The sequence below is a fragment of the Heterodontus francisci genome, chromosome 19, assembly GCF_036365525.1.
Source record: "Heterodontus francisci isolate sHetFra1 chromosome 19, sHetFra1.hap1, whole genome shotgun sequence".
In the NCBI taxonomy this organism is placed as follows: Eukaryota; Metazoa; Chordata; class Chondrichthyes; order Heterodontiformes; family Heterodontidae; genus Heterodontus; species Heterodontus francisci.
In genome coordinates this window covers 1,799,507-1,813,666 of record NC_090389.1, presented here as the reverse complement: position 1 = coordinate 1,813,666, position 14,160 = coordinate 1,799,507, and the positions used below count along the sequence as shown (strand labels likewise).

The window sequence follows — 14,160 nt, the reverse complement described above, 5'->3', positions numbered from 1 at the left end:
AGTACTGAGCAAACTGATGGAGCTGTGGGCTGACAAGTCCCCGGGTCCTGATGGAATTCATCGTAGGGTCTTAAAAGAGGTGGCTAATGAGGTCGTAGATGCGTTTGTGTTAATATTTCAAAATTCCCTGGTTTCTGGAAAGGTTCCATCAAACTGGAAAGTAACAAATATAACCCCTCTGTTCAAGAAGGGGGGGAGGCAGAAAACAGGTAACTGTAGGCCAGTTAGTTTGACATCTGTCGTGGGGAAGGTGTTAGAACCGATCATTAAGGATGCTATAGCTGGGCACTTAGAAAAACTCAAGGTAATCGGGAATAGTCAGTTTTTTGAAAGGGAAATCATGTTGGACCAATTTATTGGAGTTCTTTGAAGGAGTAACATGCGCTGTGGATAAAGGGGAGCCTATTGACGTACTGTACGTGGATTTCCAGAAAGCATTTGACAAGGTGCCGTATAAAAGATTATTGCGCAAAGTAGGAGCTCATGGTGTAGGGGGTAACATATTAGCATGCATAGAAGATTGGCTAGCTGGCAGAAAACAGAGAATATCATAAATGCTTCCTTTTCTGATTGGCAGGAGGTGACGAGTGGAGTCCCGCAAGGGTCTGTGCTGGGGCCTCAATTTTTTACAATTTCTATCAATGGCTTAGATGAGGAAAGTGATGGCTTGGTAGCTAAATTTGCAGATGAAATAAAGATAGGTAGGAAAGTATATTGTGAAGAGGACATATGGAGGTTGCAGACCAATATAGATAGGACAAAGAACAAAGAACAGCACAGGAACAGGCCATTCGGCCCTCCAAGCCTGTGCTGATCATGATGCCTGTCTAAACTAAAACCTTCTGCACTTCCGGGGACCGTATCCCTCTATTCCCATCCTATTCATGTATTTGTCAAGATGCCTCTTAAATGTCGCTATCGTACCTGCTTCCACCACCTCCCCGGCAGCAAGTTCCAGCCACTCACCGCCCTCTGTGTAAAAAACTTGCCTCTCACATCCCCTCTAAACTTAGCCCCTCACCTTAAACCTATGTCCCCTAGTAACTGACTCTTCCACCCTGGGAAAAAGCTTCTGACTATCCACTCTGTCCATGCCACTCATAACTTTGTAAACCTCTATCTTGTCGCCCCTCCACCTCTGTCGTTCCAGTGAAAACAATCTGAGTTTATCCAACCTCTCCTCATAGCTAATACCCTCCAGACCAGGCAACATCCTGGTAAACCTCTTCTGTACCCTCTCCAAAGCCTCCACATCCTTCTGGTAGTGTGGCGACCAGAATTGTACGCAATATTCCAAGTGTGGCCTAACTAAAGTTCTGTGCAGCTGCAGCATGATTTGTTAATTTTTATACTCTATGCCCCGACCGATGAAGGCAAGCATGCCATATGCCTTCTTGACTACCTTATCCACCTGCGTTGCCACTTTCAGTGATCTGTGGACCTGTATGTCCAGATCTCGCCTGTCAATACTCCTAAGGGTTCTGCCATTTACTGTATACTTCCCACCTGTATTAGACCTTACAAAATGCATTACCTCACATTTGTCCGAATTAAACTCCATCTGCCATTTCTCCACCCAAGTCTCCAACCGATCTATATCCTGCTGTATCCTCTGGAAATCCTCATCACTATGCGCAACTCCACCAACCTTTGTGTCGTCCGCAAACTTACGAATCAGACCAGCTACGTTTTCCTCCAAATCATTTATATAAACTACAAACAGCAAAGGTCCTCGCACTGATCCCTGCAGAACACCACTAGTCACATCCCTCCATTCAGAAAAGCACCCTTCCACTGCTACCCTCTGTCTTCTATGACTGAGCCAGTTCTGTATCCATCTTGCCAGCTCACCTCTGATCCCATGTGACTTCACCTTTTGTAACAGTCTGCCATGACGGACCTTGTCAAAGGCTTTATTGAAGTCCATGGAGGCAACATCCACTGCCCTTCCTTCATTAATCATCTTCGTCACTTTTCTCAAAAAACTCGATCAAGTTAGTGAGGCACGACCTCCCCTTCACAAAACTATGCTGCCTCTCACTAATAAGTCCATTTGTTTCCAAATGGGAGTAAATCCTGTCCCGAAGAATCCTCTCTAATAATTTCCCTACCACTGATGTAAGGCTCACCAGCCTATAATTTCCTGGATTATCCTTGCTACCCTTCTTCAACAAAGGAACAACATTGGCTATTCTCCAGTCCTCTGGGACCTCACCTGTAGCCAATGAGGATACAAAGATTTCTGTCAAGGCCCCAGCAATTTCCTCCCTTGCCTCCCTCAGTACTCTGGGGTAGATCCCATCAGGCCCTGGAGACTTATCTACCTTAATGTTTTTCAAGACGCCCAACACCTCGTCCTTTTTGATATCAACATGACCCAGACTATCTACACTCCCTTCCCTAGACTCATCATCCACCAAGTCCTTCTGTTTGGTGAATACTGATGCAAAGTACTCATTTAGTACCTCGCCCATTTCCTCTGGCTCCACACATAGATTCCCTCCTCTGTCCTTGAGTGGGCCAACCCTTTCCCTGGCTACCCCCTTGCTCTTTATATATGTATAAAAAGCCTTGGGATTCTCCTTAACACTGTTTGCCAATGACTTTTCATGACCCCTTTTAGCCCTCCTGACTTCTTGCTTAAGTTCCTTCCTACTTTCTTTATATTCCTCAAGGGCTTCGTCTGTTCCTAGCCTTCCAGCCCTTACAAATGCTTCCTTTTTCTTTTTGACTAGGCTCACAATATCCCTCGTTATCCAAGGTTTCCGAAACTTGCCAAACGTATCCTTCATCCTCACAGGAACATTCCGGTCCTGGATTCTAATCAACTGACGTTTGTAACATGTCAGATGTTGATTTACCCTCAAACAGCCGCCCCCAATCTAAATTCTTCAGTTCCCGCCTAATATTGTTATAATTAGCCTTCCCCCAATTTAGCACCTTCACCTGAGGACTACTCTTATCCTTATCCACAAATACCTTAAAACTTACGGAATTATGGTCACTGTTCCCAAAATGCTCCCCTACTGAAACTTCGACCACCTGGCCGGGCTTATTCCCCAATACTAGGTCAAGTATGGCCCCTTTCCCTAGTTGGACTATCTACATATTGTTTCAAGAAGCCCTTACAAATTCTGCCCTATCCAAGCCCCTAGCACTAAGTGAGTCCCAGTCAATATAGGGGAAGTTAAAATCATCCACCACTACAACCCTGTTGCTTTTACACCTTTCCAAAATCTGTCTACGTATCTGCTCCTCTATCTCCCGCTGGCTGTTGGGAGACCTGTAGTAAACCTCCAACATTGTGACTGCACCCTTCCTATTCCTGAGCTCCACCCATATTGCCTCACTGCATGATCCCTCCATGGTGTCCTCCCGCAGTACAGCTGTGATATTCTCCTTAACCAGTAATGCAACTTCCCCCACCCCTTTTACATCTCCCTCTATCCCACCTGTAACATCTAAATCCCGGAACATTTAGCTGCCAATTCTGTCCTTCCCTCAACCAAGTCTCTGTAATAGCAACAACATCATAGTTCCAAGTACTAATCCAAGCTCTAAGTTCATTTGCCTTACCTGTTATACTTCTCGCATTGAAACAAATGCACTTCAGACCACCAGTTCCACTGTGCTCAGCAACATCTCCCTGCCTGCTCTTCCTCTCAGTCTTCCTGGCCTTATTCACTAGTTCCCCCTCAGTTATTTCACCTGCTGACCTACTGCTCTGGTTCCCATCCCCCCGCCACACTCGTTTAAACCCTCCCGAGTGACGCTAGCAAACCTCTCAGCCAGGATATTTGTGCCGCTCCAGTTTAGATGCAACCCGTCCTTCTTGTACAGGTCCCACCTGACCCGGAAGAGATCCCAATGATCCAGATATCTGAAACCCTCCCTCCTACACCAGCTGTTTAGCCACGTGTTTAGTTGCACTATCTTCCTATTTCTAGCCTCACTGGCATGTGGCACAGGAAGGAATCCCGAGATTACAACCCTAGAGGTCCTGTTTTTTAAAATACTACCTAACTCCCTGAACTCCCCCTGCAGGACCTTGTCACTCTTCCTGCCTATGTCGTTAGTACCAATGTGTACCACAACCTCTGGCTGTTCACCCTTCCCCTTCAGAATGCCCCCTGTCTGTTCAGAGACATTCTGGACCCTGGCACAAGGGAGGCAACATACCATCCTGGAGTCTCTTTCACGTCCACAGAAGCACCTATCTGTGCCCCTGACTATAGAGTCCCCTATAACTATTGCTCTTCTGCACTTTGTCCCTCCCTGCTGAACAACAGAGCCAGCCGTGGTGCCACTGCTTTGGCTGCTGCTGTTGTTTTCCCCTGATAGGCCATCCCCCCCAACAGCATCCAAAACTGTATATTTGTTAGAGAGGGGGATAGCCACAGTGGATTCCTGCACTGACTGTCTGCCCCTTCTAGCGGTCACCCATCTATCTGCCTGCACCTTCGGTGTAACCACGTCTCTAAAACTCCTGTCTGTGATGCTTTCCACCACCTGCATGCTCCTAAGTGCATCCAATTGCTGCTCCAACCAATCCATGTGGTCTGTGAGGAACTGCAATTGGGTACTCTTCCTGCAGATGTAGTTGTCCGGAACGCTGGAAGCGTCACAGACCTCCCACATCTCACAGGTGAAGCAATTTACCCCTCTAACTGACATTTCTAGCACTAATTAATAAATTAATTTAAAATAAATACTTATTAAATACTTACTAAATTAAGTTACAATTAACTATATGGTCCCCAGCGCTAGATTTCTACTATAAATATTAAATGCTAAATACATTAATCTCCTCCCTCCGGTTTAGTTACTCCTCTACTTATTAATTAATTAGTTCTTAATAATAGGTCGAGTGAGTGGGCAAAAATATGGCAGATGGAGTATAATGTGGGAAAATATGAAGTTGTTCATTTTGGTAGAAAGAATAAAAAAGCAGAGAATTACTTAAATGGAGAAAGACTGCAGAATTCTCAGGTGCAGAGGGACCTAAGTGTTCTAGTGCAGGAGTCACAAAAGGTTAGTATGGAGGTACAGCAAGTAATAAAGAAGGCTAATGAAATGCTATCCTTTATTACAAGAGGAATTGAAAATAAAAGTAAGGATGTTGTGCTTCAGTTATACAGGGCCATGATGAGACCACATCTCAAATACTGTGTGCAGTTTTGGTCTCCTTATTTAAGGAAGGATGTAAATGCATTGGAGGTGATTCAGAGGAGGTTTAATAGATTGATACCTGGAATGAGCGGGTTGTCTTATGAGGAAAGGTTGGACAGACTGGGCTTGTTTTCACTCGACTTTAGAAGAGTGAGGGGAGACTTGATTGAAGTTTATAAGATCCTGAACAGTCTTGACAAGGTTGATGTGGGGAGGATATTTCCTCTTGTGGGTGAGTCCAGAACTCGGAGGCATAGATTTAAAATTAGGGGTCGCCCTTTTAGGACAGAGATGAGGAGAAATTTTTTGTCTCAGGGTTGTGTGACAGGGTTAAGGCCGAGGTAGATAGATTGTTGTTAGGCAAGGGAATCAAAGGTTATCGGGGATAGATGGGAGTGTGGAATTTGCAACACAAACAGATCAGCCATGATCTTATTGAATGGTGGAGCAGGCTCGAGGGGCCGAATGGCCTACTTCTGCTTCTAATTTGTATGTTCATAAGACCAGCATACTGTTTAAATCACCTTATCAACTTGCCCGGTCAGCTTTAAGAATTTGTATCGATGGAGATCAAGGTCTGTCTACTCATCGACACTTTCCAGTATTGTGCCATTTGTCTTGTCTTGTGTTGCTGTTAATGTTCTTTTCATCAGGTAAATGTCCTAGCTCAGGAGTAAAGAAAACAACCTTTGCTGGAGTTTGGAAAAGTTTCTTCCATATTTATTGACTTAACCTATACACTTTTCCTTCAGATCACCCAGGGCTCAATAATACCAGTCAGATTGCAAAGTTTCAAGACAAAGCACAGATGGAGTTACAGGATTATGTGCAAAAAACATATCCTGAAGATAGCTACAGGTAGGACTCAGCAATAAACACAACATTGCATGCTTTCACACATTCTCACATCAGTCAGCATCAGTTTTAATCTTAAACTACATTTCTCACCTCAAAGCACAACGTATCAGGGATAGTTCATATCTACAGCTTTGGTCCCAACACAGTCTTCAGTCTGTCATACTTTTGCAGTTGGTGTAGAAGTGGTTCACACTATTATTTATGGGATATATGAGAGGTTTTAAAGGAAAAATCAGTTGGATTATAGATAGACGATGAGTTCAAACAAAGAGATGGGGTGGGAGGCAGCTGAAGTGGGATTTCACAGTGCGTGCAGTACCACAGGGACCTGGTCCTAAGCAGGGAAGGAGATTGCAAATACGGAGGGCCTTGATTATCAAGTGAGCAAATATTTTTGGGGGTAATGCGGAGGCTGTGTGGGTGTCTGTAAATATGGAAAGATGAGGGCTTGTTCACAAACTAGCCGCCATTCAGCCATCCAGTATATTTGGGATGGGATTAAACTTCACCCCCTCAGTGAGTCAGAGAGGAATGTGTCTATTTATTCAGTGGAATATCTGTACTGTGAAGCTTGCCCTAACACTCTCACATTAACATGAACAGGACAGATAAGTGGGAAGCCAACAGTACTTTAACAAAATGTGATTCATTTAACTTCACAGGTTGGCGCGAATCCTTCTGCGTCTCCCAGCTCTTCGATTGATGAATTCCAGCATCACAGAGGAGCTCTTCTTTACTGGGCTCATTGGAAATGTTCAGATTGACAGTATAATTCCTTACATCCTGCGAATGGAAACTGCAGAATACAACAGCCAGATCATTGGCACATCTGCATGATGCCCGACAGCTCAAGTTCCAGATCCAGGGAAAAGGCTCTTACTGTTCAGCTTGGTCAGGAGTCTGTCCTACAACAGGCAGAAGAGAGAAGAGTCCCCATCATTTGGCATTAAAAACAAGGACTTTGGTGAACTGCTCCCCACACTCACTGCTCCCCACGCTCACTGCTCTCTACACTTACTGCTCCCTACACTCAGTGCTCCCCACGCTCACTGCTCCCTACACTTACTGCTCCCCACATTCACTGCTCCCTATACTCATGGCTCCCTATACTCACTGCTCCCTAAACTCACTAACTTTCTGCTTACTACACTCACTGCTCATTACACTTACTGCTCACTACCCTCACTGCTTACTACATTCACTATATGCACTGCTGCCTACACACACTACACTCACTGCTCACTACTAACTACACTCACTTCTCCTTCACTCAGTACACTTACTGCTTACTACACTCACTACATTTATTGCTTACTATACTCACCATACTTACTGCTCACTACCCTCACTGCTCATTATACTCACTGCTCCCTTCACTCACTACACTTACTGTTCACTGCACTCACTGCTCCCTAAGCTTACTACCCTCACTGCTCGCTACATTCTGTACACTTACTGCTCACTACACTCACGACACTCACTGCTCCCTACACTCACTACAGCCACTGCTCACTACACTCACTATCCTTACTGCTCTCTAAACTCACTACACTTACTGCTCACTAAACTCACTGCTCCCTATACTCACTGCTCCCTACACTCACTACACCCACTGCTCCCTACACACACTACACTTAGTGCTCACTACATTCACTACACTTACTGCTCACTACACTCACTGCTCACTACACTCACTGCTCCTACACTTGCTACACTCACTGCTTCCTACACTCACTACACTTACTGTTCACGGCACACACTGCTCCCTAAGCTCACTACCCACACTGCACACTACACTCACGACACTTACTGCTCACTACACTCATGACACTCACTGTTCCCTACACTCACTACAGCCACTGATCACTACAATCACTATACTTACTGCTCTCTACACTCACTGCTCCCTCCACTCACTACACTCACAGCACTCACTGCAGCCACTGCTTACTACACTCACTATACTTACTGCTCTCTACACTCACTATACTTACTGCTCACTACATTCACTACACTTACTGCTCACTACACTTACTGCACACTACACTCGCTGCTCCCTACAGTCACTACACTTACTGCTCACTACACTCACTACTCTTCTTGCTCCCTACACTCACTACATTTGCTGCTCACTACATTCACTTCTCACTACACTCACTATACTTACTGCTCACTACACTTAACTGCTCACTACACTTAACTGCTCACTACACACACTGCTCACTACACTTACTGCTCACCACATTCAATGCCCACTACACTCACTGCTCACTACACTCACTATATGCACTGCTCCTTATCCTCACTACACTTACTGCTCACCTTCACTGCTGACTACACTTACTGCTCAGTACACTCACCATATGCACTTCTGCCCACCTCAACTGATCCCTACACTCACTACACCTACTGCTCACTACACTCACTGCACCCCACACTCACTGCTCCCAACACTCACTACACCTACTGTTCACTAGCCTCTCCGGACTTACTGCTCACTAGAATCAATGCTCCTTACACTGTCTATATGCAGTGCTCCCAGCACTCACTACACTCACTCTACATACTGCTCATTACACTTTCTTCTCACTACACTTACTGCTCACTGCCCTCACTGCTCACTACACTCATGACACTTCCTGCTCACTACATACACTGCTCACTACACTTACTACCCACTACCCTCACTGCTCCCTACACACACTATATGCACTGCTCCCTACACTCACTGCTTACTACACTCACTGCACCCTACATGCATTACACTCACTGATCCCTACACTTACTGTATGCACTGCTCACTACACTCACTGCACACTACCCTCATTACTCTCCACACTCACTGTTCACCAACCCCTCCTGACCTACTGCTCACAATACTAAATGCTCACTACACTGACTATATGCACTGCTCACTACTCCCTATACTTAATGCTCACTAAACTCACCATACTTACTGCTCACTTCCCTCGCCGCTCACTAAACACTACATTCACTATGCTTACTGCTCTGCACACTCATTGCACCCTACATACACTACATTTACTGCTCACTACACTCACTGCTCACATGGCTCACTACAATTACTGCTTACTACACTCCACACTCGCTACTCACTACTGTTACTGCTCCCTACACTCCCTACCCTCATTGCTCACTACACTTACTACACACTACCCTCATTACACTCACAGCTAACTACACTCCCTATATGCACTTCTGTCCACCTCAACTGATCCCTACACTCACTACTCACTACACCTACTGTTCACAAGCCTCTCCGGACTTACTGCTCACTACACTGACTATATGCAGTGCTCCCAGCACTCACTACACATTACACTTTCTGCTCACTGCTCACTACTCACTACTCACTACACTCCTGACACTTACTGCTCACTACACCCTACACTCACTGTATGCACTGCTCACTACACTCACTGTTCACTAACCCCTCCTGACCTACTGCTCACAATACTAAATGCTCACTTCACTGACTATATGCACTGCTCCCTACACCCACTTGACTTAATACTCACTAAACTCACCGATCACTGCCCTCACTGCTCCCAACTTACATGGCTCACTACACTCACTCCTCACTACTGTTACTGCTCACAACATGCGTTTCTCCCTACACTCATTGCTCACACACCTACTACACTCACTGCTCTTAATGCTCAACTACACTCGCTGCTCACTACCCTCACTGCACGTACTACACTTGTTGCTCAATACCCTCACTGCACTCTACACTTACTGCTCACTACAGTCAGTACACGTACTGTTCACTACACTCACTGTTCAATGCACTCCCTACCCTCACTGCTCACTACACTTACTACCCTCACTGCTCATTACATTCAATGCTCACTACACTGACTATATGCACTGCTGCCTATGCTCACTGCACACATCTACAGTTACTACTCATTATACTCATTGCACTCACTGCTCCCTAAACCCCCTACCCACAGTACTCACCACACTCATTTTTATTTTATTTATTTAGAGATACAGCACTGAAACAGGCCCTTCGGCCCACCGAGTCTGTGCTGACCAACAACCACCCATTTATACTAACCCTACAGCAATCCCATATTCCCTACCACCACTAGGGGCAATTTACCTATCACCTGCAAGTCTTTGGCTGTGGGAGGAAACCGGAGCATCCGGCGAAGATCCACACGGTCACAGGGAGAACTTGCAAACGCCGCACAGGCAGTACCCAGAATTGAACCCGGGTCCCTGGAGCTGTGAGGCTGCAGTGCTAACCACTGTGCCGCCCCAACCACTACACCACTGTGCAAACCCTTACTACTCACTGAAGTCACTATATGCCCTGCTCCCTATACTGCTTACTACACTCACTACCCTCACTGCTCACTACACTTAGTCCTCACTACATTCAGTATATGCACTGCTCCTATACTCACTACACTCATTGCTCACTACACTTACTGCTCACTACACTCATTGCTCACTACACCTATTGCTCACTACACTTAGTCCTCACTACCCTCACTACACTTAGTCCTCACTACCCCCACTGCTCACTATGCTCACTACTCACTGCATGCACTACATGCACTGCTTGCTACACTCACAACACTCACCGCTCACTACCCTCACTGCTCACTACACTCACTGCTTACCACGCTCGTTCACTGGCCTCTCCAGACTTACTGCTCACTACACTGACTCTGCAGTGCTCCCTATACTCAATACACTCACTGCTCACTACACTTGCTGCTCACTACACTCACTACACTTACTGCTCTCTACACTCACTGCTCACTACCCTCACTGCTCACTACACTCACTGCTCCCTACACTCACTATGTGCACTGCTCCCTATACTCACCATACTCACTGCTCACTACACTCGCTGCTCACTGCACTCACACTATGCACTGCTCCCTACACTCACTGCTGACTACACTCCTGATCACTACCCTCATTGTTCACTACACTCACTTCTCTTGCTGCTCACTGCACTTACTGCTCACTACACTCACTGCTCACTACACTCACTGTTCACTGCACTCACTATACTTAATGTTCACTACACTTAGTGGTCACTACACTCACAGCTCACTACTCTCATTTTGCACTATACTCAGTGTTCACATAAAAACTTGAGAAATAGGAGCTGGAGTAGACTCTTCAGCCCCTCGGGACTGCTCTACCAATCAGTAAGATCGGGGCTAATCTGATTGCGGCCTCAACTCCACTTTGCTGCCTGCTCCCCATGCCCCTTGACTCCTTTGTTGATCAAAAATCTGTCGAACTCAGCCTTGAATAAATTCAATGACCCAGTCTGCACTGCCCACTGGGGCAGAGAATTCCAAACACCAACAATCCTCTGAGAGAAGAAATTCCTCCTCATTCCATCTTAAATGGGAGACTCTTTATTTTGAAACTCTGCTCCCTAATTCTAGATTCCCCTACGAAGGGAAACATCCTCTCAGCATCTACCCTGTCAAGCCCCCTCAGAATCTTATATGTTTCAATAAGATCACCTCTCATTCTTCTAAACTCTAGTAAGTATAGGCTCACCTGCTCAACCTTTCCTCATAGGACAAACTCCTTCATCCCAGGAATCGGCCTTGTGAACTTTCTCTGAACTGCTTCCAAAGCAAGTATGTCTCTCCTTAAATAAGGAGACCAAAACTTAACGCATTACTCTAGGTGCAGTCTCGCCAATGCCCTGTACAGTTGTAGCAAGACTTCCCTACTTTTATACTCCATCCCCCTTGCAATAAATGCCCACATTCCATTTGCCTTCCTAATTACTTGTTGTACCTGCATGCTGACTCTTTGTGATTCATGTACACGAACACCCAGGTCCCTCTGTACCGCAGCATTCTGCAATCTCTCTCCATTTAAATAATACTCTGCTTTTCTATTCTTGCTGCCAAAGTGGATAACCTCACATTTTCCCACATTAGACCCCAGCTGCAAAATTTTTGCCTACTCACTTAACCTATCTTATATCCCTTTGCAGACTCTTTGCATCCTCCTCACAACTTGCTTTCCTACCTATCTTTGTATTGTCAGCAAATGTGGCTACAATGCCATCATCCAAGTCATTAATATAGATAGTTAATAGTTGAGGCCTCGGCACTGATTCCTGTGGCACTCCACTACTTACAGTTTGCCAACCTGAAAATAAACCGTTTATTTCTGTTTCCTATTAGTTAGCCAATCCTCTATCCCTGCTTATATATCACCCCCCCAACACCATGAGCTCTTATCTTGTGCATTAACCTTTTATGTTGCACCTTATCAAATGCCTTTTGGAAATCCAAATACTCTACACCTACTGGTTCCCCTTTATACACCCTGCTTGTTACATCCTCAAAGAACTCGAATAAATTTGTCAAGCACGATTTTGCTTTCATAAAACCATGTTGACTCTGCCTGATTGTGTTGTGATTTTCTAGATGTCCTGCTACTACCTCTTTAATAATGGATTCGAGCATTTCCCAATGACAGACATTAGGCTAACTGGCCTCTTGTTTCCCGCTTTCTTTCTCCTTCCTTTCTTGAACAGAGGTGTTATATTTGTGCTTTTCCAATCCACTAGGACCTTTCCAGAATCTAGGGAATTTTGGAAGATTACAACCAATGCATCCACTATCTCTACAGCCACTTGGGCAGCACAGTGGTTAGCACCACAGCCTCACAGCTCCAGCAACCCGGGTTCAATTCTGGGTACTGCCTGTGTGGAGTTTGCAAGTTCTCCCTGTGTCTGTGTGGGTTTCCTCCGGGTGCTCCGGTTTCTTCCCACATGCCAAAGACTTACAGGTTGATAGGTAAATTGGCCATTAGCAATTGCCCCTAGTATAGGTAGGTGGTAGGGAAATATAGTGACAGGTGGGGATGTGGTAGGAATATGGAATTAGTGTAGGATTAGTATAAATGGGTGGTTGATGGTCGGCACAGACTCGGTGGGCTGAAGGGCCTGTTTCAGTGCTGTGTCTCTAAACTAAACTAAACTTCTTTTTCAAACCCTCGGATGCAGGCCATCATGTCCCGGAGACTTGTCAGCCTTTAGTTCCATTAGTTTTCCCATTACTTCTTCTCTAGTGATAGTGATTGTTTTAAATTCCGCCCTCCCTTTTGCCTCCTGATTTTCTGCTATTCTTGGGATGCATTTTGTGTCTTCTACTGTGAAGATGGATACAAAATAGTTGTTCAAAGCCTCTTCCATTTCCTCATTTCAAAGAAAGAACAAAGAACAGTACAGCACAAGAACAGGCCATTCGGCCCTCCAAGCCTGCGCCAATCTTGATGCCTGTCTAAACTAAAACCTTCTGCACTTCCGGGGACCGTATCCCTCTATTCCCATCTTATTCATGTATTTGTCAAGATGCCTCTTAAACGCCGCTATCATACCATTATTATTATTATTATTAATTCCCCAGTCTTACCTCCTAAGGGACCAATGCTCACTTTAGCTACTCTTTTCCTTTTTATATATTTGTAGAAGCTTTTACTATCCATTTTTATATTTCTTGCTAGTTTTCCCTCATGCTCTAATTTCTCCCTCTTTATTTTTTTTTAATCATCCTCTGCTGTTTTCTAAAATTTTCCCAGTCTTCTGGCCTACCACAAATCTTCACAGTATTGTAGGGCTTTTCTTTCAATTTGATACCATTCTTAACTTAATTAGTTAGCTATAGATGGTACATCCTTCTGGTAGAGTCTTTCTTCCTCAGTGGAATATATCTTATTGGAAGTTATGAAATATCTCCTTAAATGGTTGCTGCTGCGTCTCTACCATCTCACCTTTTAAACTATTTTCCCAGTCCACTTTAACCAGCTCTGTCTTCATACTCTTGTAAGATTAAGAGACTTATGGACCCACATTTCTCTCCCTCAAAGCGAATGTGAAATTCTATCATGTTATGATCATTCCTGCATAGAGGATCCTTTACTATGAGGTCTTTAATTAATCTTGACTCATTACACATTACCAGGCCCAAAATAGCCTGGTCCCTGAATACACTCTATGAACTCATTCTCCAGGCTACCTTTGCCAATTTGATTTGTCCAAGTGATGTGAAGATTAAAATCACCCACAATTACTGCCGTACCTTTCTTGCAAGCCCCCAGTATTTCTTGATG

The 14,160-nt window shown here is 45.0% G+C and overlaps 1 protein-coding gene across 3 annotated transcripts in view; it reads left to right on the top strand.

The window, feature by feature from the left end:
* The window catches only part of nr2c2 (nuclear receptor subfamily 2, group C, member 2), a 542,318-nt gene extending 529,707 nt beyond the window's left edge, over positions 1–12,611 (top strand). For all 3 annotated transcript variants that reach the window (XM_068051311.1, XM_068051312.1, XM_068051310.1), the window contains 2 exons: positions 5,922–6,027; positions 6,690–12,611. In XM_068051311.1, coding sequence (XP_067907412.1) covers positions 5,922–6,027; positions 6,690–6,864 — 281 coding nt within the window. In that variant the 3' untranslated portion in view covers positions 6,865–12,611. The remainder of the gene's footprint in view (positions 1–5,921; positions 6,028–6,689) is intronic.
* The last annotated feature ends 1,549 nt before the right edge of the window (positions 12,612–14,160 follow it).